Source organism: Notolepis coatsorum, assembly GCF_963971535.1.
Source record: "Notolepis coatsorum genome assembly, chromosome: 2".
In the NCBI taxonomy this organism is placed as follows: Eukaryota; Metazoa; Chordata; class Actinopteri; order Aulopiformes; family Paralepididae; genus Notolepis; species Notolepis coatsorum.
The window spans coordinates 76,941,324-76,966,603 of record NC_140166.1 but is presented as its reverse complement, the minus strand read 5'-3'; the positions used below and the strand labels follow the sequence as shown (position 1 = coordinate 76,966,603).

General features: G+C 46.0%; 1 protein-coding gene across 1 annotated transcript in view; it reads right to left on the bottom strand.

Annotated features, from left to right (window-relative positions):
- Positions 1-25,280, bottom strand: part of lrrk1 (leucine-rich repeat kinase 1) — a 281,804-nt gene that overhangs the window by 220,736 nt on the left and 35,788 nt on the right. Inside the window, 1 exon segment of the mRNA XM_084308234.1 lies at positions 7,224-7,417. Within this exon segment, the coding sequence (XP_084164360.1) occupies positions 7,224-7,417 (194 nt within the window).

Below are 25,280 nucleotides of genomic sequence, written 5' to 3'. Positions count from 1 at the left end.
TCTCAGCCACAGAGTCTGAGAGTGAGGGTCGGAGACGGGAGATGTTCCTGAGGTGGTAGAAGGCAGACTTGGTGACAGATTTGATGTGGGAGTGAAATGAAAGTGTGGAGTCAAGGGTGACGCCCAGGTTACGGACTTCGAGAGACGGGGAGATGGAACAGCCGTCAACGTGGAGGAGGAGATCTCCAACCTTCCCGAGCAGTGCCTTGGGGGCCACAACCATGAGCTCTATCTTTTTGCTGTTGAGTTTAAGTAGTTTGGTTGCCATCCAGGTTTTTATAGCGTGGAGGCAGTTGACTACAGACTGTGGGGGGAGCTGGGAGGATGGTGAGGTGCTGATGTAGAGCTGAGTATCATCGGCATAACAGTGAAAGTTGAGTCCGTGGTGACGTATAATCTGACCGAGGGGGAGCATGTAAATGGTGAATAGTAGGGGACCCAGCACAGAGCCCTGGGGGACACCGTGGTTGACTGGGGCCGGGGGGGAGGATGAGCCGCTGACGCTGACAAACTGAGATCAATTTGTGAGATATGAGTGAAACCATGACAGAGCTGTACCGGTGATGCCTAGGTTGTCGGAGAGGCATTTGAGGAGGACTGAGTGGGATATTGTGTCGAACGCCGCGGAGAGGTCGAGAAGGATGAGGAGGCTGATGTGTCCGGAGTCTGCAGCAAGGAGGAGGTCATTAGTGATCTTGATGAGGGCGGTCTCTGTGCTGTGATGTGCTCGGTAGGCTGACTGAAGGGGTTCGTAGAGCTCATGGTTGGACAGATGTTGATGAAGCTGGGCGGCGACTGCCCTTTCCAAGGTTTTGCTTAGGAAAGGAAGGTTGGAGATCGGCCGGTAGTTGTCCAGCACCTCAGGGTCCAAACCAGGCTTCTTTAGGATGGGAGTGATGGAGGCGGTTTTGAAACAGGAGGGAACTATTCCAGATGACAGAGAGGAGTTGATGATGTCCGTTATGATGGGGCAGAGGGTAGGAAGGCAGGCCTTGACCAGTACCGTAGGCATGGGGTCGAGGGAGCAGGTGGAAGCTTTGGCTCTGGTAACCAGCTTCATGACCAGCGGAACATCCACTGGGGAGAAGGAGGAGAGAGAGCACTGGGGATGGAGGGATGTAGCTGGGAGCATGTAGTCCGGCGTCAGGGGTAAGTGAGGAGGGGAGGGGGTGGGCACCGTGAGTTGTTGGTGGATGGAAGTCACTTTAGCCTGGAAAAAGTCCAGGAACTTAGAGCAGAGGTCAGGAGCATCAGTGTGGGAGGCAGTGAGAGGGCGGAGGAGACGATTTATGGTTGAGAAAAGCGATCTGGGGTTATTTTGCTGTGAGGTGATGAGGGTGGAGTAGTACGCGGTCCTAGTCTTGGAGAGAGCCTCTCTGTAGGACCTCACGTGGTCGACGAAGGCCAGATGGTGGACGGTGAGGCCAGATCGCCTGGAGAGTCGCTCCAGTCGTCGACCCACTCTTTTCATAGAGCGGAGGTCAGAGGTAAACCATGGGGCAGGGCGAGGAAAGGACACATTCCGGCTTCTGAGGGGCGCCAGAGAGTCCAGGCTGATTTAGACTCAAACCCTGCAACTTGTTGGAAGGCAGTACATTCTAACAAAAACAAAAGCAGCATTTCTCTCCCCCTGCACATGACCATTCGATTTATGAACAGAGAGAAACGTGTCTGTTGATGCAGACTTTTTATTTTTAAATGAATACACCCCCCTCTTATTAATAATGATTGTGTGCATGCCATGAGCCACATTTCTCAGTTTGTATTACAATGCATCAACGTGCCTCACTGCATCACTGAGCACAGGGTGACAGTTACCATCTTCCTGGACTTTTACTTTTAAAACATCATTGTTCAATATTACACTTACTGTAGATTTCTGTATATTTTTACTGAAATATTTTATATTAGAATGTATATACATAACATAGGAAATGTAAATCCCGGACCGTATTTTATTATTCTTATTTTATTCTTAGGCTTATTTTATTCTTTATTTCTTAGGCTTATTTACATACATACACATACATACATGAAGCAGAACAGTCAAAGTACAATTAAAAGGCTGGGTGACAGTTGCAGGTGTGTGATAGAGAGGAGAAGGGGAATCAACAGCTACTGTAGGGACTGTTGCAGTTTCAGTGTTTGGAAGTCGACCCATGTAACTCCATTACATACGTACCTGTATATGAGGTGATACAGATCAATAATAATTACTGACCAAGCAGAAATCCTGGAATCTTTGATAAATAAGCAGCTCAAGGCGTTCCTCTCAAGTCACTCTGTATTAAGTCCGATCCAATCTGAATTTAGAGCTAATCACAGCATTATTTCAGGTATTACAACAGCTACAAATAATATAGTATCCACTGTAGATAATAAGAAACACTGTGCTGCCCCTTTCATAGATCGGTCAAATGCGTACAGTCCTTCTCTGTTTTGTCTTGGCTTTTGGCCTTTTTCTAATGCTATTTTTATTTTTAATCTTTTTTGTTATATGCCGCTGTACAATTGTTTTTGAACAAGAAGAAAAATAAGATTGCATGTGTGCATCATTATGGAATGTAACTAAAGTAATGTGCAATAAAAATTGCATATATATAATATAAAAAAAAATAAAAAATGCGTACAGTCGATTATTCTTTTTGTACCTTGTGAAAATAATATCTTCGTTAAATGTACTACATGAGTTGATTTGACGTGAATTGTCGTATTGGTGGCCAACTGCTCCGAGCAGCCATCTCCATCCTCCCCTTCTGTTACACATCTTACAAAGATGATGTAGTATTAGGGAGGTGCAGTGGTTACGTCATTGTTGTTTCCGGCCAGTCCACTTTGCTTGAAATTGCAATGTATTTCCAATGGACACATTTCTAAATCGTCTCGTTTAAAACAAATAAAGCAGGAACATTGGCATGGTGTACCTTTCTGTGTGTATTCATCCACAATCTATAGCTCAACATGAAACAATTAATTCATCGTAAAATAATTACGTGTGATTTTATTTCAACCAAAAATGCTTAAACAATAATGTTAAGTGATAGAAGGGAACGCACTTTGTGCAAAAATGGAAAGCTTGCCAATGTTCATGAGGCAGAATTATCACAATAGCCGATAATACATTTTCCCAATGATAAATCCCTATACGGGTGGACCTTGCAGGAAAACTAAAGTGACGTCAGACTACACCTCCCTATAGAGTTAGCTGGAAATGCTTGTGAATGGTTTCACAGTTATTTGTTTGAAGGGGAGAGGGGGGGGGAGTGGCTCTGTGGCAGTTTGGCAGCTTCCTATTTGCCATTTTCTGTGTCAGCTTTTTGGGGGTTAAAAGCTGCCACAGAAAATCTCACAACCATCACAGGAGAAACCTTGTATGTTTCAGCGATTTTAACCAATATGAAAGTGATCATCCAAAAGATAGCAGCCTGTAGCAACTGTCTAACTCCCCCTATCCAGTTGTGCTCTGTAAACCTTCCATAGCTAAAGTTAGTTTTTTTTTTATATATATATACAGTATATATATATATAAGGTTAGCTTACAACAAATAGCTCCATTCAAAATGACATGACAAAGATCAGTTTTTCATAATAATCTTTAGATCTGAAGCACCTCACAGGCCCTCACTCAACTCACTCACTCACTCACTCACTCACTCACTACTTCACTCACTCACTCACTACCTCACTCACTACCTCACTCACTACCTCACTCACTCACTCACTCACTCACTCACTCACTCACTCACTCACTCACTCACTCACTCACTCACTCACCTCACTGGCCCTCACTCACTACCTCACTCACTACCTCACTCACTACCTCACTCACTCACTCACCTCACTCACCTCACAGGCCCTCACTCACTCACTCACTCACTACCTCACTCACTCACTCACTCACTACCTCACTCACTACCTCACTCACTCACTCACCTCACTCACCTCACAGGCCCTCACTCACTCACTCACTCACTACCTCACTCACTACCTCACTCACTACCTCACTCACTCACCTCACTCACCTCACAGGCCCTCACTCACTACCTCACTCACTCACTACCTCACTCACCACCTCACTCACCTCACTCACCTCACAGGCCCTCACTCACTCACACACTCACTCACTCACTACCTCACTCACTACCTCACTCACTACCTCACTCACTCACCTCACTCACTCACTCACTCACTCACTCAACTCACTCACCTCACTCACTACCTCACTCACTACCTCACTCACTACCTCACTCACCTCACAGGCCCTCACTCACTCACTCACTCACTCACTCACTCACTCACTCACCTCACTCACCTCACTCACTACCTCACTCACCTCACTCACCTCACAGGCCCTCACTCACTCACCTCACTCACCTCACTCACTACCTCACTCACCTCACTCACCTCACAGGCCCTCACTCACTCACCTCACTCACCTCACTCACTACCTCACTCACCTCACTCACCTCACAGGCCCTCACTCACTCACTCACTCACCTCACTCACTCAACTCACTCACCTCACTCACCTCACAGGCCCTCACTCACTCACTACCTCACTCACCTCACTCACTCACTACCTCACTCACCTCACAGGCCCTCACTCACTCACTCACTCACTCACTCACTCACTCACTCACCTCACTCACTCACCTCACTCACCTCACTCACTCACTACCTCACTCACCTCACTCACTCACTACCTCACTCACCTCACAGGCCCTCACTCACTCACCTCACTCACCTCACAGGCCCTCACTCACTCACTCACCTCACTCACTCACTCACAGATGTTGAGGACACGAGAGTCAAAGAGTGCTTGGAAACAGAGCAACAGAACACTCCAGCGTTCCTGCGAGTCAGGAAGATCTCTTCTACATATAGTGCAGTGAAAACCGCTTTGCAAAAATCTATTTCGATAGGATTCTGGATCACTTGCAGGAGCGTAAGGTCAGGGCAGCGCGCGGAAAGAACTGTCGGGAGTTTGCACGACGGGAGTGAGCGCTCACATGAAGACGTGATTCCCTTCTGTGTATGATTGCAGTGAAATCAAATCAATCGAAACGAAGAACAGAAATCGCATTAGCCTATTTCTTTGCATACCAGTAGCGAGTGCAGCATGATCTGAATAATTTATCTTTTTTTTTTTTTTTTTTTTTTTTTATATAAACAGGAATGATCTACGTGAGCAACCGTCAAAATCCATCATTCCTGGAAGGCCTTTTATTCTGCCCTTCTCTGTAGAAACACACGCTGGCTAACATGCTAATATGCCAGCAGAAGTAGGCCAGCTCTCCCTCGACGCCGAAGAGGGAAGCTCACAGCACGCCCACTCCAAATCACAACAACAGCAACAACAACAACAACAACAACAACAACAACAACAACGCAACACTATCAAACGCATTCTGTATCGTCAAACTGCAACACGCAGCCATGAACTGTGCCACTCTGTGTGAATGTAGAAATGTGTGAACTGCTAGAAATGTACCAAACACAATGCCAGCAGGAGATGATTCCATGATGTTTCAGGAGTGTTGCGTCCCTCTGAGGCACAATTTAATTAATTGAATCGTTTTTATAATTTTCATCTTTTTTTTTTATAGTTTCTTTTAGAGCTCACATCACATACTTTCATAGTGACGGTAGAGGGAGAACACTATCCGTTCCATGGGGGACTAGAAACAAGAGATGAGTCTCTCGTGACAACAAGGACAATCTCAAAATGAGTCTCTCGTGACAACAAGGACAATCTCAAAATGAGTCTCTCGTGACAACAAGGACAATCTCAAAATGAGTCTCTCGTGACAACAAGGACAATCTCAAAATGAGTCTCTCGTGACAACAAGGACAATCTCAAAATGAGTCTCTCGTGACAACAAGGACAATCTCAAAATGAGTCTCTCGTGACAACAAGGACAATCTCAAAATTAGTCACACTCGTCCATTTGAGCTAGTACAAAATAAACCAACCCCCCCCCCCCTGTCCAATCACAGTCAGCAGTGTGTTTTGTCTCGGTAGAAGCAGGTGTGTTTTGTCTCTGTAGAAGCAGGTGTGTTTTGTCTCGGTAGAAGCAGGTGTGTTTTGTCTCTGTAGAAGCAGGTGTGTTTTGTCTCTGTAGAAGCAGGTGTGTTTTGTCTCTGTAGATTAGAAGCAGGTGTGTTTTGTCTCTGTAGAAGCAGGTGTGTTTTGTCTCTGTAGAAGCAGGTGTGTTTTGTCTCTGTAGAAGCAGGTGTGTTGTGTCTCTGTAGATTAGAAGCAGGTGTGTTTTCTCTCTGTAGAAGCAGGTGTTTTGTCTCTGTAGATTAGAAGCAGGTGTGTTTTCTCTCTGTAGAAGCAGGTGTGTTTTGTCTCTGTAGATTAGAAGCAGGTGTGTTTTGTCTCTGTAGATTAGAAGCAGGTGTGTTTTGTCTCTGTAGATTAGAAGCAGGTGTGTTTTGTCTCTGTAGATTAGAAGCAGGTGTGTTTTGTCTCTGTAGATTAGAAGCAGGTGTGTTTCGTCTCTGTAGAAGCAGGTGTGTGTTGTCTCTGTAAAAGCAGGTGTGTGTTGTCTCTGTAGAAGCAAGTGTGTTGTCTCTGTAGAAGCATGTGTGTTTTGTCTCTGTAGATTAGAAGCAGGTGTGTTTTGTCTCTGTAGATTAGAAGCAGGTGTTTTTTGTCTCGGTAGAAGGGGATCATCCCTATGTTCCCCGGGTCCTATGTTCCCCGGGTTCTATGTTCCCCGCTTTGATTGATTAATAGATTGAACATTTTATAAATGTTTATTATTTTATTAATTATTAATGTCCGCCTTGTTTCGAACGGTTAAGCTTAGGCCCTCGTTCGAACTGGTTAAGGTTAGAGTTTGGAATCAGGGCTGGTGGTCTACAATTTTCAATCTATCAATCAATCAAAGCGGGGAACATAGAACCCGGGGAACATAGGACCCGGGGAACATAGACATGCTCCCGGTAGAAGCAGGTGTGTTTTGTCTCGGTAGAAGCAGGTGTGTGTTGTCTCTGTAGAAGCAGGTGTGTTTAGTCTCTGTAGAAGCAGGTGTGTTTTGTCTCTGTAGATTAGAAGCAGGTGTGTTTTGTCTCTGTAGAAGCAGGTGTGTTTTGTCTCTGTAGAAGCAGGTGTGTTTTGTCTCTGTAGAAGCAGGTGTGTTTTGTCTCTGTAGATTAGATGCAGGTGTGTTTTGTCTCTGTAGATTAGAAGCAGGTGTGTTTTGTCCGGCCACTCACCCCTTCCAGCCGTGGAGCCCGCCCGTTGCACTCCGTACAGCAGGCCTGCTGGATCAGCTCCCTGGCCACGTCCATTTCCCCGTCTCCGTACGCCGCCTGGATGTTCTCCATGGTGGGAGACGGACCCAGGCCTGCGCCCGAGAAGCCGGGACCCACCGACAACGATGCCTTGGCTCCCATCTCCTCCACGGGGCCTGGAGAGAGAGAGAGAGAGAGAGAGAGAGCGAGAGCGAGAGCGAGAGCGAGAGCGAGAGAGAGAGAGAGAAGTGAGGAGATGGAGAGGACAGGGAGGGAGAGAGAGAGAGACTTCGTTGACTTCCAAAAAGCATTCGACTCAATCTGGCACGAGGGTTTGCTGTACAAGCTATTATGAAGTGGCATTGGAGGGAAAACCTACAACATCATAAATTCAATGTACACCAGCAACAACACATGTGCTGTGAGGTATGAGGAAAAACACACATACTTCTTTCTTCAAAGCCATGGGGTCAGACAGGGGTGCAGTTTGAGTCCAACCCTCTTCAACATATACATCAACGAACTGGCAAAAACATTGGAACAAGCTGCAGCACCTGGCATCCCCCTAGCAAACACAGAAGTCAAATGCCTGCTGTTTGCAGATGATCTGGTGCTGCTGTCTCCGACAAAGGAAGGGCTACAGCAGCACCTCGATCTTCTACACAAATTCTCCCAGACCTGGGCACCGACAGTAAATCTAACCAAAACAAAAGTCATGATATTCCAAAAAAGGCCCAGCCTACAACAACACAAACACAAATTCCTCCTAGACACAATTGCCCTAGAAAACACAAAAAACTACACCTATATTGGCCTAAACATCAGCGGCACAGGGAACTTCAACCGAGCTTCAACCAAACTTCCCTTCACTGGCTCCCTGTCTCACTCAGGATCGAGTACAAAGTCTCCCTGCTCACTCACCAGTGCCTCCACAGAAACGCCCCCCCTCTACCTCAAAGAACTCATCACCCCTCACTCCTCCTCACGACATCTCCACTCTGGCCAGGCAAACCTCCTCCAGCGCCCAAGGACCAAACTCTGCACCATGGGAGATCAGGCTTTCTGCTCATCCGCTGCCAGTCTGTGGAATGCTCTCCCTGATCAACTGAGAGCACCACAGACTGTGGATGCTTTCAAAAAGGGCCTAAAAACAAATCTTTTTAATAGTGCCTTTTGTTGATTTTTATCTAGTTTTAGCTCCACACATTTTATGTTCTTGTTTTAGCCAATCTTCCAATCTTCTTTTACAACAGTGGTCGGCAATAGGCGGCCCGCGGGACTAAATTGCAATAATATCTGGCCCGGCAGATTATTTTGAAAAAATTATTAAAATTTGCTAGAAATGGTCACATGGACTGGGAGAACCAATGGAAAATTCCTATCGTTTCTCAATAGTCCAGTGCGCTCCACAGAAAGGGCCGTCAGATAGACGCATTGGTTGCACATAATAAAATGGCAAAAAGACAAAGGTATAATGTTCAGTGCAAATGTGTATGTCGTTTACAGTTTATTATACCACCTATGCAGCTTGTTTATTTTGTCCATTCTGTGCCTCTGCCACAAATGTATGTCTTAGTTATAAGTAGGGATGCACCGATCCGATATTGTTAAAATAGCTGGATCGGGTATCGGTAAAAAATATCGGATTTAAATATATATATATATATAAATAAAATAAGATAACCATTTAGTACATTTATATCCGTGTTAATTTGTTACATTTAGTTTCACTAAGTTAGGAAAGTAATGTTTTAAGTCAAGCCTGATGTTGCCTTGCACAAAAGAATGATCCCAGTCTCTTCCACACAGTGACAGTGAGGCATACAGTTTATTAATTGAATGAATGAAGTTTATTTTCTGTCTTTGTTTACAACATATCAAAAACACACTTGTGATCCTTTACAATTTTTTTTTTTTAAACTCAATTTTTATTTGCATTTTTGGATTACAAGCATACAAACAACATCATCTTTGAATATTATTTTCACATCAGTCGGTCTTCCAGGTACATAATACATAGACATAATGTACAACACCGTTAAACAGACAAACAATAAAGAAAAGATTTTAATACCCAAAAACAGAAATAAAAAATACCGACTTAAGCAAAAGTTCCACAGACATAAATAATAAATTGAAAAAACATAAAACAATTGTCATACCCAAATAGAAATAGAAAATACTAACTAAAGCAAAAATGTGCGACATGGGTTAAGAGACCCTCCTTGAACCTCTTTCCTCCTTTACCCTTCGCCCTCTTGTGTTGCATTTGTTTCTTCCTCTGTGATGTCGTTTTCGTTCCCCTTATAATCCTCCCACTTTCCCCATCTTTCCCCAAATGTCTCTTCCTGTAGCCTCAGCATGTGTGTTATCCTCTCCATATCCTGTATCTCCTCTACTATCCCTACCCATTGTGCTATTGTCGGTGGATCTTCTTTGTACCACAGTCTCGTTATTGCTTTTCTGGCCGATATCAACATTATCTTTATTAAATACTTGTCCCCCCCTTGTATTCCCTCGTGCGTCAGGTCCCCTAAGTAAAGCACCAGTCCCGTTTGTGGTAACCCGTATCCTAATATTCTGATCATTGCCTCCCCTATCTCCTCCCAATACCCCTTCAGCTTCTGACATCCCCAGAATATGTGTGTGTGATTTGCCCCCTCCTTCCCACACATCCTCCAGCATGTCCTTTGTGTTGGTGCATACTTTCCCTTCAGCTCTGGGGTTATAAAGAATCTGATTATGTTTTTCCATCCAAATTCTTTCCATACCCTTGATCCTGTTGTTGAATGCTGTACCTCGCATATTCTACCCCATTCCTTCTCTGTTATTTCTATCTCTAATTCTCTCTCCCATTTCTCCCTTATATTCTTTACAATTCTTAAAAACAAAATATATTTTAATATAAAAAAAAAATCGATTGTTTTCTTCTTTTTTGGAACGAACATTTGGACAATGGGTCAATCAGCCGATACCCAAACCCAGGTATTGGTATCGGGACTGAAAAAGTCGGATCGGTGCATCCCTAGTTATAAGGTGGTCTGTCACAGAGTTAAAATGTTTTCACTATCCACATATTCAATTAGCCATTGTTTTTGTTTCTGGCCCGCCCGAGGCCAAACTTAATTGCTGACCCCCGTTTTACAATGTAGCACTTTGAGATTTGCTCCACAACTATAAAGTGCCCTACAAATCAAATATATGATTATTATTATTAAGCTGTGAATGACCTGAGAGACAAAGCAAGAAGGGCTTTTTATGCTATCAAAAGGAACATCAAGCTAGACATTCTAATTCAAACCTGGCTCAAAATATTAGACTCCGTCATAGAACCCATTTCCCTTGTCATTCTGCCAAATCAGCATGGCTGTGGGTGTGAGTCTTTCACCTTTTACATAGCTAGTTTTGGCATGGATTGATTGTTTAGATGCAACATATTGTGTTTCCTGTTGTTCTGTCCCCTTTTGCCTCCTTGTTGTGTGTGCACACTGAGTCTGATGTGGACAAGAAACTCATCTATAGAAGACTGTGATTATACTGGGCAGCTACTAGGCGTGTGTGTTTGTGCGTGTGCGTGTGTATGTGTGTATCCCTCTCTCCCTCAGGCCAGTTGGTATAAATGATAGTATTTGCTCTATTCTTTCCTGACAGTCTTTCAGTCGACTTGACTGGTTAAATAAGCTGAGTCATGAGCCCAGCCCACATCTGAGATCAGCTAACTATGATCTCAAATGACACGTCAGATGACACTTCTCTCCCTCCATCTTTCTCCTCAGATGGCACCTCCCTCCATCCCTCCATCTTTCTCCTCAGATGGCACCTCTCTCCCTCTCTCCCTCCATCCATCTTTCTCCTCAGATGGCACCTCCCTCCATCTTTCTCCTCAGATGGCACCTCTCCCTCCATCCCTCCATCTTTCTCTTCAGATGGCACCTCTCCCTCCATCCCTCCATCTTTCTCCTCAGATGGCACCTCCCTCCATCCCTTCATCTTTCTCTTCAGATGGCACCTCTCCCTCCATCCCTCCATCTTTCTCCTCAGATGGCACCTCTCCCTCCATCCCTCCATCTTTCTCCTCAGATGGCACCTCTCTCCCTCCATCTTTCTCCTCAGATGGCACCTCTCTCCCTCTCTCCCTCCATTCCTCCATCTTTCTCCTCAGATGGCACCTCTCTCCCTCCATCCCTCCATCTTTCTCCTCAGATGGCACCTCTCTCCCTCTCTCCCTCCATTCCTCCATCTTTCTCCTCAGATGGCACCTCTCTCCCTCCATCCCTCCATCTTTCTCCTCAGATGGCACCTCTCTCCCTCCATCCCTCCATCTTTCTCCTCAGATGGCACCTCTCTCCCTCCATCTTTCTCCTCAGATGGCACCTCTCTCCCTCCATCTTTCTCCTCAGATGGCACCTCTCTCCCTCCATCCCTCCATCTTTCTCCTCAGATGGCACCTCTCTCCCTCCCTCCCTCCATCTTTCTCCTCAGATGGCACCTCTCTCCCTCCCTCCCTCCATCTTTCTCCTCAGATGGAACCTCTCTCCCTCCATCCCTCCATCTTTCTCCTCAGATGGCACCTCTCTCCCTCCATCCCTCCATCTTTCTCCTCAGATGGCGGCACCTCTGCATCCATCCCTCCCTCAGTCTGTCTCCAGGGAAGTCATTCTCTTCTATGTGTGGTTCTTTTCAATTACATGCAGGCCACATCAATACTGTTGTGTCAGTGTTACACCAACGTCTCTCTCCGCTAATGAGACAGTCATGAATGTTCACTAATAGCCTACAATCTGAATTTACCTAAAGCCCCAACCTCCCTATTTTAGACCACATAGAAATGGGCAATATTCACATACCGTTCTTGAAAAGTTTGATTATAGACTTTTTTGGAACATTCAATAAATTGACTCCATTTTACAAAAATTACCAATGTAAACAAACTGGTACACAGTCACACAAATACAATTTGTATTAGCCAATAAATACAATTCCAGCGTCATATTTACCTGATGTCTAATGTTAGTCCTTGTATCCAGAGCTCAGCCAGTCGACAAGAGAATGAAAATAGGTCTCCCGTTCCTTTTCTTCTTTAGTATGAGTCGGGAGGGCCACCCCTTTGTTTTGGATTACGGGTTGGGCCTTTAAACGCATACAAGCGGCCTGCGACTGATCAAACACAGTGGGGTTCCCTTGAGAAGCCTGTGATCCACACATAAACAAGTGGCGGGACGTCAGAGACGTGTTTTCATCCTCTAGTTGATTTACTAGATGAAGGGACTGACGTTAGACAACGGGTAAATATTCGTTTTTAAGTTGTATTCACCGTTTTGTGATTTTGTGACTGTAGAAGGTGATGTTTTGGAACACAGATTTTTTTGGAGTAAAACAGATCTATATTCTAATTTACAGTGGGTTAAGAACTTTTTAACACTACACCGTATTTGATCTATTTATTACTAAAAGATTTGCACTACATCTCCACCTCATTTTTTGCATTTTGTACTTTAGTTTTGTATATTTTGTATAGTGTTTGGTCTTTATACTTTCTTATACCTTTTTTTTACTGTATGAAGCACAATCTCCGGAGGCTCATACAGAACCAAAGCATTTCACTGCAATGTACCTTATAATGTGACAAGTAAAACAAAAATGTAAACTAGAAGAAAGTTCCAAATAGCTTATTTTCCATCTACGGACCAAACTCTCCAAGAATGCACGTGAATATACCTCACATTGATGTGACCACGTACACCAAGATACAGTGGGGCTTAAAAAGAGGCCTTGAGGATGTTTAGAAGCCTATTGATCAGGAGGAACAATAGGCTTCGATTAGCATTCATCAGCGGTGGTGCTGGTGCTCGTCAGAAGGGGAAGAAAACCATTTGTGTCAAAAGTGTAACAAGGTCTGTGTGTCGCGTCTGCTTGTGATTGACAGAACATTTTCTAATCCAAATTAAAATGTTCCTAGTGCCTGTAGCCTGATATCAATCTTCATATGTTATATTTCACACTGTCTGAGTGTGTTTGAAGCCGTCTTCTGCATTCAGTTCCAATATTGGTCTCTATTGGTCTGTTCCGTTCCAATATTGGTCTCTACTGGTCTGTTCAGTTCTAATATTCACATGTACACACTCACTTTAAACAAACACTCACCTTACCACTCACTTTATTCACTTTAGACACTTTAACACACTTTATATGTATCTATTATTAAAGAGATTTGCACCACATTCATACCTCATTGCACCCTACCCCAAGTTTTGTACCTCTGCATTCTACCTCACTGTTACTCATTTTACTCTGTATTGTATATTACAGTATATATGTATATTGACTTCACCTACATCTTACTTTATTATTTTACTGTATGTAGCACACTCTCAGGGGCTCATACAGAAACAAGCATTTCATTATAAAGTATTCTGTATTTTGTTCTGACAAATAATAAACAAACTTGAACTTAATAGGGCGGCTGATTGGCGCAGTGGGCAAGGCGCTCGCCTCTAACACAGGATACGCTGGGTTCGAGCCCAGCTCTCGGCGTTGCTACCGGCTGGGTGGTCGTTCATACCAACACAATTGGCAAGTGTTAGAGGGTGGGAAAGCCGGTGGGTGGGGATTTGACGTTGTGGACAGCGACTCCTACAGGTCGGTTTGGTGACGCCGGTGCGACGGAAACAGGAAGTAGCAGGGGCAGCGTGAGCCTCCCACGCGTTACTCCTCGCCACTGAGAGTTCGAGCTGCTGCGACGAAAAGATGCGACAGGCTGCCTCCTCGTGTACCGGAGGGGACAACCGACCTGTGGGAGGCATAGTCTAGCAACGTTCAAGACAGGGGAGGGAAGAATTGGATACACGAAATTGGGATGGGAGAAAAATAGAAATGGGGAGAAAAAGTGGATACAAAAAAAACTTGAACTTAATATTGGTCTCTACTGGTCTGTTCCGTTCCAATATTGGTCTAATATCCGTAGGAATGGTGAGGTTCCTGTAGCTATATCATCTATATTCAGCTCATCGCAAATTACTTGTGATTGTTATTTTTTTATTACCCAAAATAAAAATGTTTAGTATATTTTGCTTGTGTGAAGCTTCTAAATTAAATTAATTCCAACAGAAGATCTCCATCATTATACTTAAAAAAAATTATAATAATTAAAAAAAAAATTACAGTAACACACTATGGTATTTGTATATTTTGATGTATTTTTTATAATGCAATTGTCAGTGCTTTTTCATTCTAAAAGGTATATTTTAATACAATTTGAATCCCAAAATATTTATAATACTTACTGCTGCAAGAAACACATTGTAGATGAACCTACAAAAAATAAGATGTATACTTTTTTTTATGATTTCTATATATCGTTGATTATGGTAATTCCGGCAACTATTGTATGGATCCATGATGGTATACTTTAATATTCAGTATAGTATAACCTCCATAATCTTAGATAAAAAAAATTAAACATAAAACCAATAAAACGAACAAGGTTCAAACCTCTCATTTACTTACATTAATTAACTAACTTTAAACAAACCACCTACTGTATGTACTAGAAGCAATATAATATTATTGCAGAGATAAGTGTGTGTGTGTGTGTCTGTGCATCACTGCAGCGTTGTGGCTGTGTTCCAGGCCTCCTTATGAATAATTAAGAGCCAGAGAGTCTGACTGGGCTAGAGAGGCTATAGAAAGCCTAAGGGAGTGAAACCATTAGACCACCTGCCCTCCTCCCCAGACCGTGAGAGCACAGCACTCTGGACAGACTGACACTGCAAAAAAAAGATCTTCCTTTAGTAGTAATTCAATTCAAGTAATTCAATCTATTATTGAGTGAAATGTCAAAAAACAAGTGACACAATCCTGAATTAAAGCAGATTAATCCACTCGTTTCAAGACAATAATTATTGAAAGAGGCTGCTTCAATGATTAAAAAAAAGGGATATTATCTCAGCCTACTAAGGAAGACGTTTAAGACTCAATATAATATTAGAATGTGGCTAGTTGTTAAAATGGAGATTTATTTTGTGATGTACTGCAATTTACAAAATCACAATTAGCCTATTCAATCACAATCCCTACATCTTTCCACAAGAGGAAAATGTTATTCAGTTTCCTGAATAACAGATTTTTTTTTCTCCCCCCAAGTGCTGAGAATACATCATGCAGTCTGCAGTCACAATATTCAGTAAAGGGAAAAAGTGCAATCCAATCTTTTTTCAACTCCTTGTAGCCCATAGCACTCAGAAAGAGCCGACATGTCTTCACTACATTACAACACAACTGCTGCCTCCTCCACATCAATACCTATCCACTTCCTGTCCAGGATGGAGAGGAGAGGACTAGCATGGGAGAGGAAAGGAGGGGGAGGGGAGAGCAGGAGAGGGAAGAGAGGAGAGGAGAGGACTAGCATGGGAGAGGAAAGGAGGGGGAGGGGAGAGCAGGAGAGGGAAGAATGGGAGAGAAGAGAGGAGAGGAGAGGAGAGGAGAGGAGAGGAGAGGAGAGGAGAGGAGAGGAGAGGAGAGGAGAGGAGAGGAGAGGAGAGGAGAGGAGAGGAGGAGAGGGGATAGCCGGAGATTTGAGTGGATGGGAGGAGAGAACAAGAGAGGGAGGAATGGGAGAGGAGAGGAGAGAAGGGGGTAGCAGGAGAGGGGAGGGGATGGGAGGAGAGAACAGGAGAGGGAAGAATGGGAGAGGAGGGGGAGGAGAGGAGAGGGGAGTGGATGGGAGGAGAGAACAGGAGAGGAGCAGAGAGGGAAGGAGAGGAGAGAATGGGAGAGGAAAGGAAGGGAGGGGGGGAGAGCAGGAGAGGAAAGTGGAGGGGAGGAGAGAACAGGAGATGGAAGAAGAATGGGAGAGGAGAGAACTGGAGAGGAGAGGGAAAATAATGGGAGATGACAAGTGGTGAGGAGAGGGAGACACAGAAGAGGCGGGTTTGATGAGAGGAGAGGAGAGGAGAGGAGAGGAGAGGAGAGGAGAGGAGAGGAGAGGAGAGGAGAGGAGAGGAGATGACAAGGTGTGAGGAGAGGGATTTGATTTGATTGATTTGATTTTTATTTAGTACATACAATTTATACAAAAGTATAAAAACAAGGGGTACAAGGATAACATGTGAAAGTCTATCGACTTGTTTCCAACATGGTCCCAAGAAGAATACAATAAATCACAAAGAAAGAGTTAAGAAGATAAGATAGATACATAACAAGTAGATAAAATAGACAACACAATTTTCTGAAAGAGCCTCATTACAGCATGTCATGTTCCTGTTCTTCAAGAGTGGTGGCCAAGCACCCTCTGTAACCTATTGTTGCAGATGTCGCTTCACACCCCTCTTGAAGAACAGCAATAGTGGGGGAGTTTTGGATGGCCCTGGGCAGAGAGTTCCACAGCCGGCAGGCTGTAGACAGAAAGCCATTCTGTGAATAGGAACCCTTTCTAGGCTCATAAACTGAGAGCTGTCCAGACCGTAACTGTTGTCCGTGGACCTGGCCACGCAGGACAATGCGAGAGCATAAATATCTGGGGGCAGATCCATTTAACATTTTATACATATGTCCCAGTTTCAGAAAGGAGACCCTCTGCTCCACAGGGAGCCATCCCACCTCATTGAAGTGACATGGCTCAATATGGGTTCGAGGTGGCAGATTTAGGACCAATCGTATGGTCTTATTTTGGCTGGTTTGTAGCCTGTGTTTACTTTCCACTGTAACACCACTCCACTATACCAGTACGTACATGCATAATCATATTGGCTGACGATCATGCAGTTGGCTTGGCAAGCAATTTCATAGTTTCCAGTGATAAGAACCTCTTTTTTCTGTGCAAAAATGTCACCCTTGTGTGGGAGACACAGAAGAGGAGGGTTTGATGAGAGGAGAGGAGAGGAGAGGAGAGGAGATGACAAGGTGTGAGGAGAGGGAGACACAGAAGAGGAGGGTTTGATGAGAGGAGAGGAGAGAATGGGAGATGACAAGGTGTGAGGAGAGGGAGACACAGAAGAGGAGGGTTGGAGGAGAGGAGGAGACCTTGAGAGGGCCGAGCACAGCAGAATAATCAGCAGAGATCCAACAACAGATATTATGGTATCAGATATCAGGCTTTACCAGGCGAAAAATCTGAGTATAGACTCCGATTCAGATTTCTTTATTCATATTGTACAGGTACAAATGGAACGTGATTTGACGTTTCAGTGCATGATTGATTTTTTCACAAATAGGAACATCATAATAATAATAATAATAATAAGCTGCCCTTATATATCTCCAGACTTCTGTCCTTTTATACTTGCTTTTTTAGTACCAGACGAGCAGCAAATGGGATGCTTTTAAATGTTCCTTTGATGCAGTCAGAGCTTGGTAAAGCTGCATTCTCCCACTATGCTCCCTTTTTATGGATTACGCTGCAAGTCAAACTTTGTCTAGAGGCACTTCCTACTGTGAATGCTTTTAAAGGTATGCTACGATTAGCCCTTTATGAAACATGTAACTGTTTTACCTGATGCTATTGCTGATCTGATTATGCTCCTTGCCACTGCACAAATGGCCTTCTGTATTTATATTTGAATTGTATGTTTTTTGTTTAATGCCCTGTTTTATGTTGAAACTTGTTGTGTGCCGTGTTGGTCAGGACTCCCTGGAAGAAGAGATCTTGTATCTCAATGGGACATTCCTGGATAAATAAAGGATAAATAAAATAAAAAAAACAATAATAATAATAATAATGATAGATAAATAAATAAGTGCAAAACAGGACAGAACAGTGAGACAACAATAAGACAGTAAAGTGCAGTGGTAGGGGACATGGATACAGTACAGCACAGTTCAAGTCCAGAGGTCCAGCCCTAGCAGCTCGCCATAGAGGGGGGGAGCAGGGGGACACCTGACTCATTTACCAGGCGAGCTGCTGAGGGGAAGAAGCTGAGTCTATGGCGAGATTTTAATGTCTTGGGCAGCCGTAGCCGCCTGCCGTGGGGGAGCATGATGAAGAGGCCGTGACCCGGGTGGGCGGGGTCTGCCATGATCTTCCTCGCCCTCCTCAAGGCCCTGGTGGAATGTAGGGACTCGAGGGAGGGAAGGGGGCAGCCGCTGCAGCTTGGCCTTGTCCCAGACCGTGGCTGCAGGGAACCAGGTGATGATGGAGAGGGTGAGGATGGACTGGATGATGGCAGTACTCTTTTATCGTTTGTAAACAATGAGGTTTTGGCTCGGGACGTCTCCAGGGGCGGTCTGGACGAAAGCACCCGGCGTCCGAGGAGCTGTGAGCGCACGCGCTTAGCTAAGTCTAACCCGGTTAAACACAGCTGTCCACACGCGTACCTGAGTCTAACCCGGTTAAACACAGCTGTCAACACTCTCGCTTACCTGAGTCTAACCTGGTTAACCACTGTCCGCGCACAGTTAACGTTAGGTTATGACTATAACCAAGTTCTGTTAGTTAGGGGCGATGCTTGGCTTCGCCTTCTGCACTATCTCGCGTACGTGCACGCGTACTGAATAAACCACAAATGTACCTCTAATACCAGTATTAGTCTGACCACACCCCTCATCAGCTTACCTTCATAAGCAGGTGTGTGGTCACCTGCTCTCCTCCTTCCCAAGCTTTCACCACAAGGTGAGGTCAAGGGCTGCAGCGGCCGTCCGAAGCCAAGCATCGCCCCTAACTAACAGAACTTGGTTATAGTCATAACCTAACGTTCTGTATCGTTAGTGGCTTAGCTTGGCTTCGCCTTCTGCACAAGGGAGGCCAAGCGGAGCCACTTGGCTGACAAATACACCCCGCTGACAGCCCCCCAAAACCATCAGAACAGGGAGGGCCGAGCCCCCCCGACCCCCCCTAATGGAGGGTATCCCCCCTATTAGAGGCTTCACGGGAAGGCGACGGACCCGACCGTGCGAAGAGCTCTCAAGCAACTTAACGCACAGGGTGAGCAGACCGTGGCTTGACCCACGACTACACACACGCACAACCCGCATGCCACCCGGGAACGAACGGAGGAACAACCTCGTTACTGCCCCCAGAATCACGGGGTCAAGGGCAAACCCAACCCCGTGGCAAGGCCGTAGCAGCGGAGCACGAAGGAAGACCCAGACCCACCAAAAGGACTGGACTCCCTGGAATGGGGGCCCGGAGAAGTCCATGATGCCAGCATCAAGACCCCACCAGGTGGGCACGTAGTGCCCCGCCCCCCACATCGCCAGCGTATTCGGACAAAGGCCCCTCAGTTACTGCACCTGGTATTCCCAGGCGGAACCAACCAGGCCAGTAAGCCGAGCGGGCCCCGTCCCCCCAATAGTACACCGCCTGGCACACTGACCCTGCAGAATAGGCAGTCAGCATGGCCGTAAGCACACAAAAAAGGTTAACCAACGGAAGCAGGCAGCGCACCGGGGAAAAACCAGGCAACAGGCTGTTAACCCTAGCCTGGAGACTGCGGACGAGACAGGCGCCAGAGGGGACAGCTGAACACAGCCGCCCCGGCGGAAGGAGCGTAAGCTGGCGGTGTTGCATGACCAAGCCTCCATTTAACAACCCCCACCCAGAGGGGTCGAGGCAGAGAAGGCTGACACGATTGGCAGACGTCATGAACGTGCAGGGGCACCCTCAACCGGTGAACCCGGGAGTTGACACTGCTCCAACACACCAGGGAATCAACCACCTCGGTGTTACCCAATGCGGTGGTTGTTCCTATAACCCCTCAAGAAAAAACTCCAAAACACACCTGCGGGTATACACCGGCTATACCGCAGTACAAGTGTTTCAGTTTCCAAAAAGGGTTAACCCAGGCCTACGGGTCGCAAACATCACTTCGGACCGGGCCTGGCGGTACGGGAAGCACAGGGTCACCAGAGGAGGTCAAAAAACCACCCCCACAGGCCCCTCTTCGCCATGCGTGAGAGAGGAGCGAAAAACAATGGAGAACCAGCCCCTAAGCACACCGTACCTGGTATTCCCCGGCGGTCTCCCAACCAAGTACTAACCAGGACCAACCGGTGTAGCGGCCGAGATCCGACGAGATCGAGCGCGTACAGAATGGCATGGCTGTAAGCCATGACGACAGTGCTGAGTAAAAACATACCCAACCAGGGTCTCCATAGCGCTTAACCCTGTGACACCCAGACCGACCTGGCATTTTTCCCCCTGAAAAAAGCCCAAGTCCCTCAGGGTACCAGAACAGCAGATCTGCATCCCCGGCGGACAACGGGTTCAACTGATCTGGACCAGCGTGACCAGAACCAGTCCCGTGCCCTAACCACGCCGACATGCCCCAGGAAAAGGGCAGATATGCGTGTTGATCTTAACATGAAAAGAAGGCGCCACCCAGACGTCGGGACGAACCGCGCCTGGTGGCCCACCCCAAGGGCGTGAGACCCCACTACATATGTTCAGATCCATCCCGTCATCATCCCCCAGACATGAACGAGGATCCGTCGACAACCCACCCAGGTCATGGGATGTGGTCGCCGGAAGAGGAAAAACCCCCATCTCAGTTGCTTTATAAAAACGCTGTTTCAACCACAAGCAACTAAGGCGTGCCAGTCAATCGCCTGTTTACAGCGAGCTAGCACTATACGTGCGTCGGGACACACCCCCATCAATGAACAGGCTATTTAGACCTGCCATTGAATCCCCAAGGCGCCCAGGGGAACGACAAGAGGGGTGTGACACTCCCTAACTCCAACACTTCTGGAATAGAAAGAAGGAAGCATCAACAGTATGTATCCCAGTCTACACAGCCGGGGTAAAAAATGTACACATTTTTACATCCCACCACCCTCCCATAGGAAAGAGACGGGGATCCCCAGAGAGACTTCCCACGCGAGCTGTACAGATTGAAAAGAATATATTGCACCTTGAGCCATGTAAAAAACTGGTTTTAGGGCCTCCGGGGAAGAGGCACCGAACCCATACACACTCAATAAACGAATTGAATCGAATATACATACAATAGAAAAGGACCCTTCTAGAGGGTCCACTCACTTTGACAATCTGAGGAGGAAGGCTCTGTACTCTGATGGAGGCTTCCTCACATGGATCACATGGAAGAAGGAGTCCGAACTCACAGAAGGCCTGAGTAGGCGCTTGGTGAGGAGGAGCCCTGACCACCCCCCCTGAAAACAGATCCATCACATGGACCTGAACAGCACACGGAAGTCCTACCAACAGAGACGCGCACGGTGACGTACTCTATGGCGGGGGAATTCCTGCGGTGCACACGCCCAATATACCAGGCCGTGGGACCAGGAACTCCCTCCCCCCCCCCCCCCCCCCCCCCCCCGTAACGTGCCGAACCGCCACGTGACGGGAACCTTGAAGGACAGGGGGTGTACCCCTGACCGACAGAACAATGGGGAGAGGAAAGGTTACCAGTTCACCCCTTTACGACCCCACACCCATGATACGACGTAACGACAAAAAGAGAATATGACACAGTCATAGTCAGCTCTATGAAGCGTTTCACAGCTCCACACAGCGCACGAGCTAACCTGCTATCTGATTTTTACTAAGGAAAAACACAGAATAGAGAGGGCTCTAAGAACCCCGGTCCAACATACACATGTGCTTCTGTGGCCAGTACAACCCAGTTGTAGGTCACATGACACACACAACCCATCATCATCACAATGAGAGAATACATCATTCTTGATTAGTATCGACCACAGGCCTTGCTAAGCACACGACAGCAACCAAACCAATTTCCCTTTAGGAAATAAGTTTCTCCAGCAGATTTAGCACAACCTCAGCAATCAAGCTGAGAGTTACATCGTATCCCTACCACACAAAAGACACAATTAATGCACAACATGTCTGATAGGAGGTGATAAAGTCCCCAGGGAACCGGGGGGGGAAACACAATCCTCCTATTTCACCCTCAATACGGCCAGTTAAAACAGGAAAACCTGTTAATGTGTGAACTCACTGTTCATTGTCATTACAGTCTGAGAAAGAACATTCTTTTACTCACTCGTCACCAAGCATAGCTTCATAGGTTAGTTGCCTTAGTAGTGAGTACACGGTACACATAAACACCATGATGTTTCTCACACAACAACCAGATCAATACATCACGACCTGCACGGAGAAGCTACTGCCAGTGACAAAAACAGCTCACACACAACCCGCAACGTATCTCAAATGCATTGCAACAACACACGTTTTGGGAAAAAACACCGTCATTCACAATACATTTAGCAAGGTAAAACCAGAAGACGTGTTATGAGGGTCTGGCCAACCCCGTACCTGCCCGGAACGCAGATCAGCGAAGTGCAGTCACAAGCGTCCCGTGTTGTTCGATCCGGGCAGCGTCGCCGCTCCACCAGTCGCTACAGTCCTCTTTGTTGACGCAATCCCCGTCTAGGCTCGGGCAGGGTTGACGAACATCCCCTGTCAAGGATGACGTCGTGGTCAAAAGTGTAAAACATGTTAAAAATCAAAGCACGTTCAACAGAATAGCATCAAGCTAACGGCTGCTCCAGCCGTTCGGGTGCTATCGCTTCCGCTCGCGAGACGCCGATCTACGACGCACGCGATCAGGAGCGAGCTCCCGGCGGCGCGCGAGAAGCCAAGCCACCCCGCGCCAGGCCACCGACCGGCTAACCGTAAGCTATGAACATGTAAACAATGACATAACACTCACCCAGACAGGCCGCCGTTCTGAACCCTCCTCACTTTTTAAGAGAAAAGGAAAAACAAGACGTCAACACCGCTTCACAACGGTGATAATAACACGTCCGGCGGAATCAGCACAGTACCAACTGGCCTGTATAGCTGACTTTGAACATGAATCTGCCGCTATCGCACATTACATGCACATATCCCCTCGTGAAGGAATACTCTCATTTGGATATGAAAGATGGGGTCTTAACACGGTGACAGAGAGAATCCACTCGTCCAGAACACACAGGGATCACCAGTGTCAATGGTCGCGGCCCACTAGTTAAAACTATAATGGTCGCCAGACCAAGGCCTTCTGTCGCCTAGACGGCTAAACAAAGGACCCTAGCCTGGGGCCGGTTTCCATAAACTTCGTCTAGTAGCCCCCATAGCACTAACAGACAAGTGGAGCCCGCCAGCAAACACTACTCACCCAACCTGGAACGCACCGCTCCTCACAACAGCGGCATGTCCGACAGTTCAGCTGTGGCTTGACAGGTTTCACCCCAACAAACACAGCAAGGAACTGCAGTTGAGAAGCATGCAGCGGCGTGCTCCCAATACGAAAACCGGTGGAGGGTTTGTAGAATGATCATCATCTTCTAGACACTCCAGTACGAAGACAATATCGCCGTATTTTCTCGAAAATAGTGAGAGAGAAAATAAAGATATGATGTCAACGTATCCTTGTTTCCCAAGCTGTTCCTAATCCAATTTCTTCCATCATGGTGTCAAGTGTGGGGATCTACCGAGGCACCTCTTCCTTGTGGTGAAAGCGAGAAGGAGGAGAGCAGGTGACCACACACCTGCTTATGAAGGTAAGCTGATGAGGGGTGTGGTCAGACTAATACTGGTATTAGAGGTACATTTGTGGTTTATTCAGTACGCGTGCACGTACGCGAGATAGTGCAGAAGGCGAAGCCAAGCTAAGCCACTAACGATACAGAACCTTCTGTAGTGTGGTAGTGAAAGGTTAACCTTCTGTAGTGTGGTAGTGAAAGGTTAACCTTCTGCAGTGTGGTAGTGAAAGGTTAACCTTCTGTAGTGTGGTAGTGAAAGGTTAACCTTCTGTAGTGTGGTAGTGAAAGGTTAACCTTCTGTAGTGTGGTAGTGAAAGATTAACCTTCTGTAGTGTGGTAGTGAAAGATTAACCTTCTGTAGTGTGGTAGTGAAAGATTAACCTTCTGTAGTGTGGTAGTGAACGGTAACAGTAAGAAGCATTTTGTATGAAAGTATTCTGTACTTCTGTATGACAACTATTAAAGAAACTTGAAACTTGAGATTAACCTTCTGTAGTGTGGTAGTGAAAGATTAACCTTCTGTAGTGTGGTAGTGAAAGATTAACCTTCTGTAGTGTGGTAGCGAAAGATTAACCTTCTGTAGTGTGGTAGTGAAAGGTTAACCTTCTGTAGTGTGGTAGTGAAATATTAACCTTCTGTAGTGTGGTAGTGAACGGTTAACCTTCTGTAGTGTGGTAGTGAAAGGTTAACCTTCTGTAGTGTGGTAGTGAAAGGTTAACCTTCTGTAGTGTGGTAGTGAACGGGTTAAACACCAAACATCAGACTGGCTGCTGCAGAGAGCCATGGAGACAATACTAGATGATATGCCTATTTCATGTTTCTGAGAGATCATTCTATTTCATGTTTCTGAGCTCATTCTATGATTCCAACTGAAAGGATGTGAACAGCGGACGCCTACAGGAAGACATTGATGAAAAAAGGGTCGAATTCCTAAATACTAAAATACTGATAAATGGCAAATGGTGCCTTTATACAACAGCTTTTATCCAAAGCGCTTTACAATTTGTTCCTCACATTTTACCCATTCACTCACACATTCACACACCGACAGCGGAGGCGAGGTGCCAACCTGCTCATCGGGACCAATTATGGTTTAAGTGTCTTGCTCAAGGACACTTCGACACGCTGCCCGTGAGGAGCGGGAATCGACCTGGGAACCTCCGGATTACCAGACGACTGCTCTACCTCCTGAGCCACCCTCATGATACCATGAGCCACATGTAACGTGTTCATTTGCTCTAATGGAGACAACTGTTCAGTACAAATTATGGTTTGGTTAATTATTTCGGTAGCCACCAGAAATTACCAGAAATCTGTGTACTGGATTATAAAGTGCTACGGGATTTCTAATCCGATGATACTAAAGTAAAAACCTATAAAGTAGGGCGCCCTCGTGGCGCACCACATAGTGCCTCGCACACCTACGCGACCGTCCCGGGTTCACCTCCCGCTCCCGGGGGATAATTTGTCGCATATCATCCCCACCTCTTCTCCCGTTCACCCTCTCATCCTCTGTCGGTCATGTCTGACCATGAAAAACGCTGGAAAAACACGAAAAATAAATCCAATTTATTTATTTTTTAAACAAAGAGA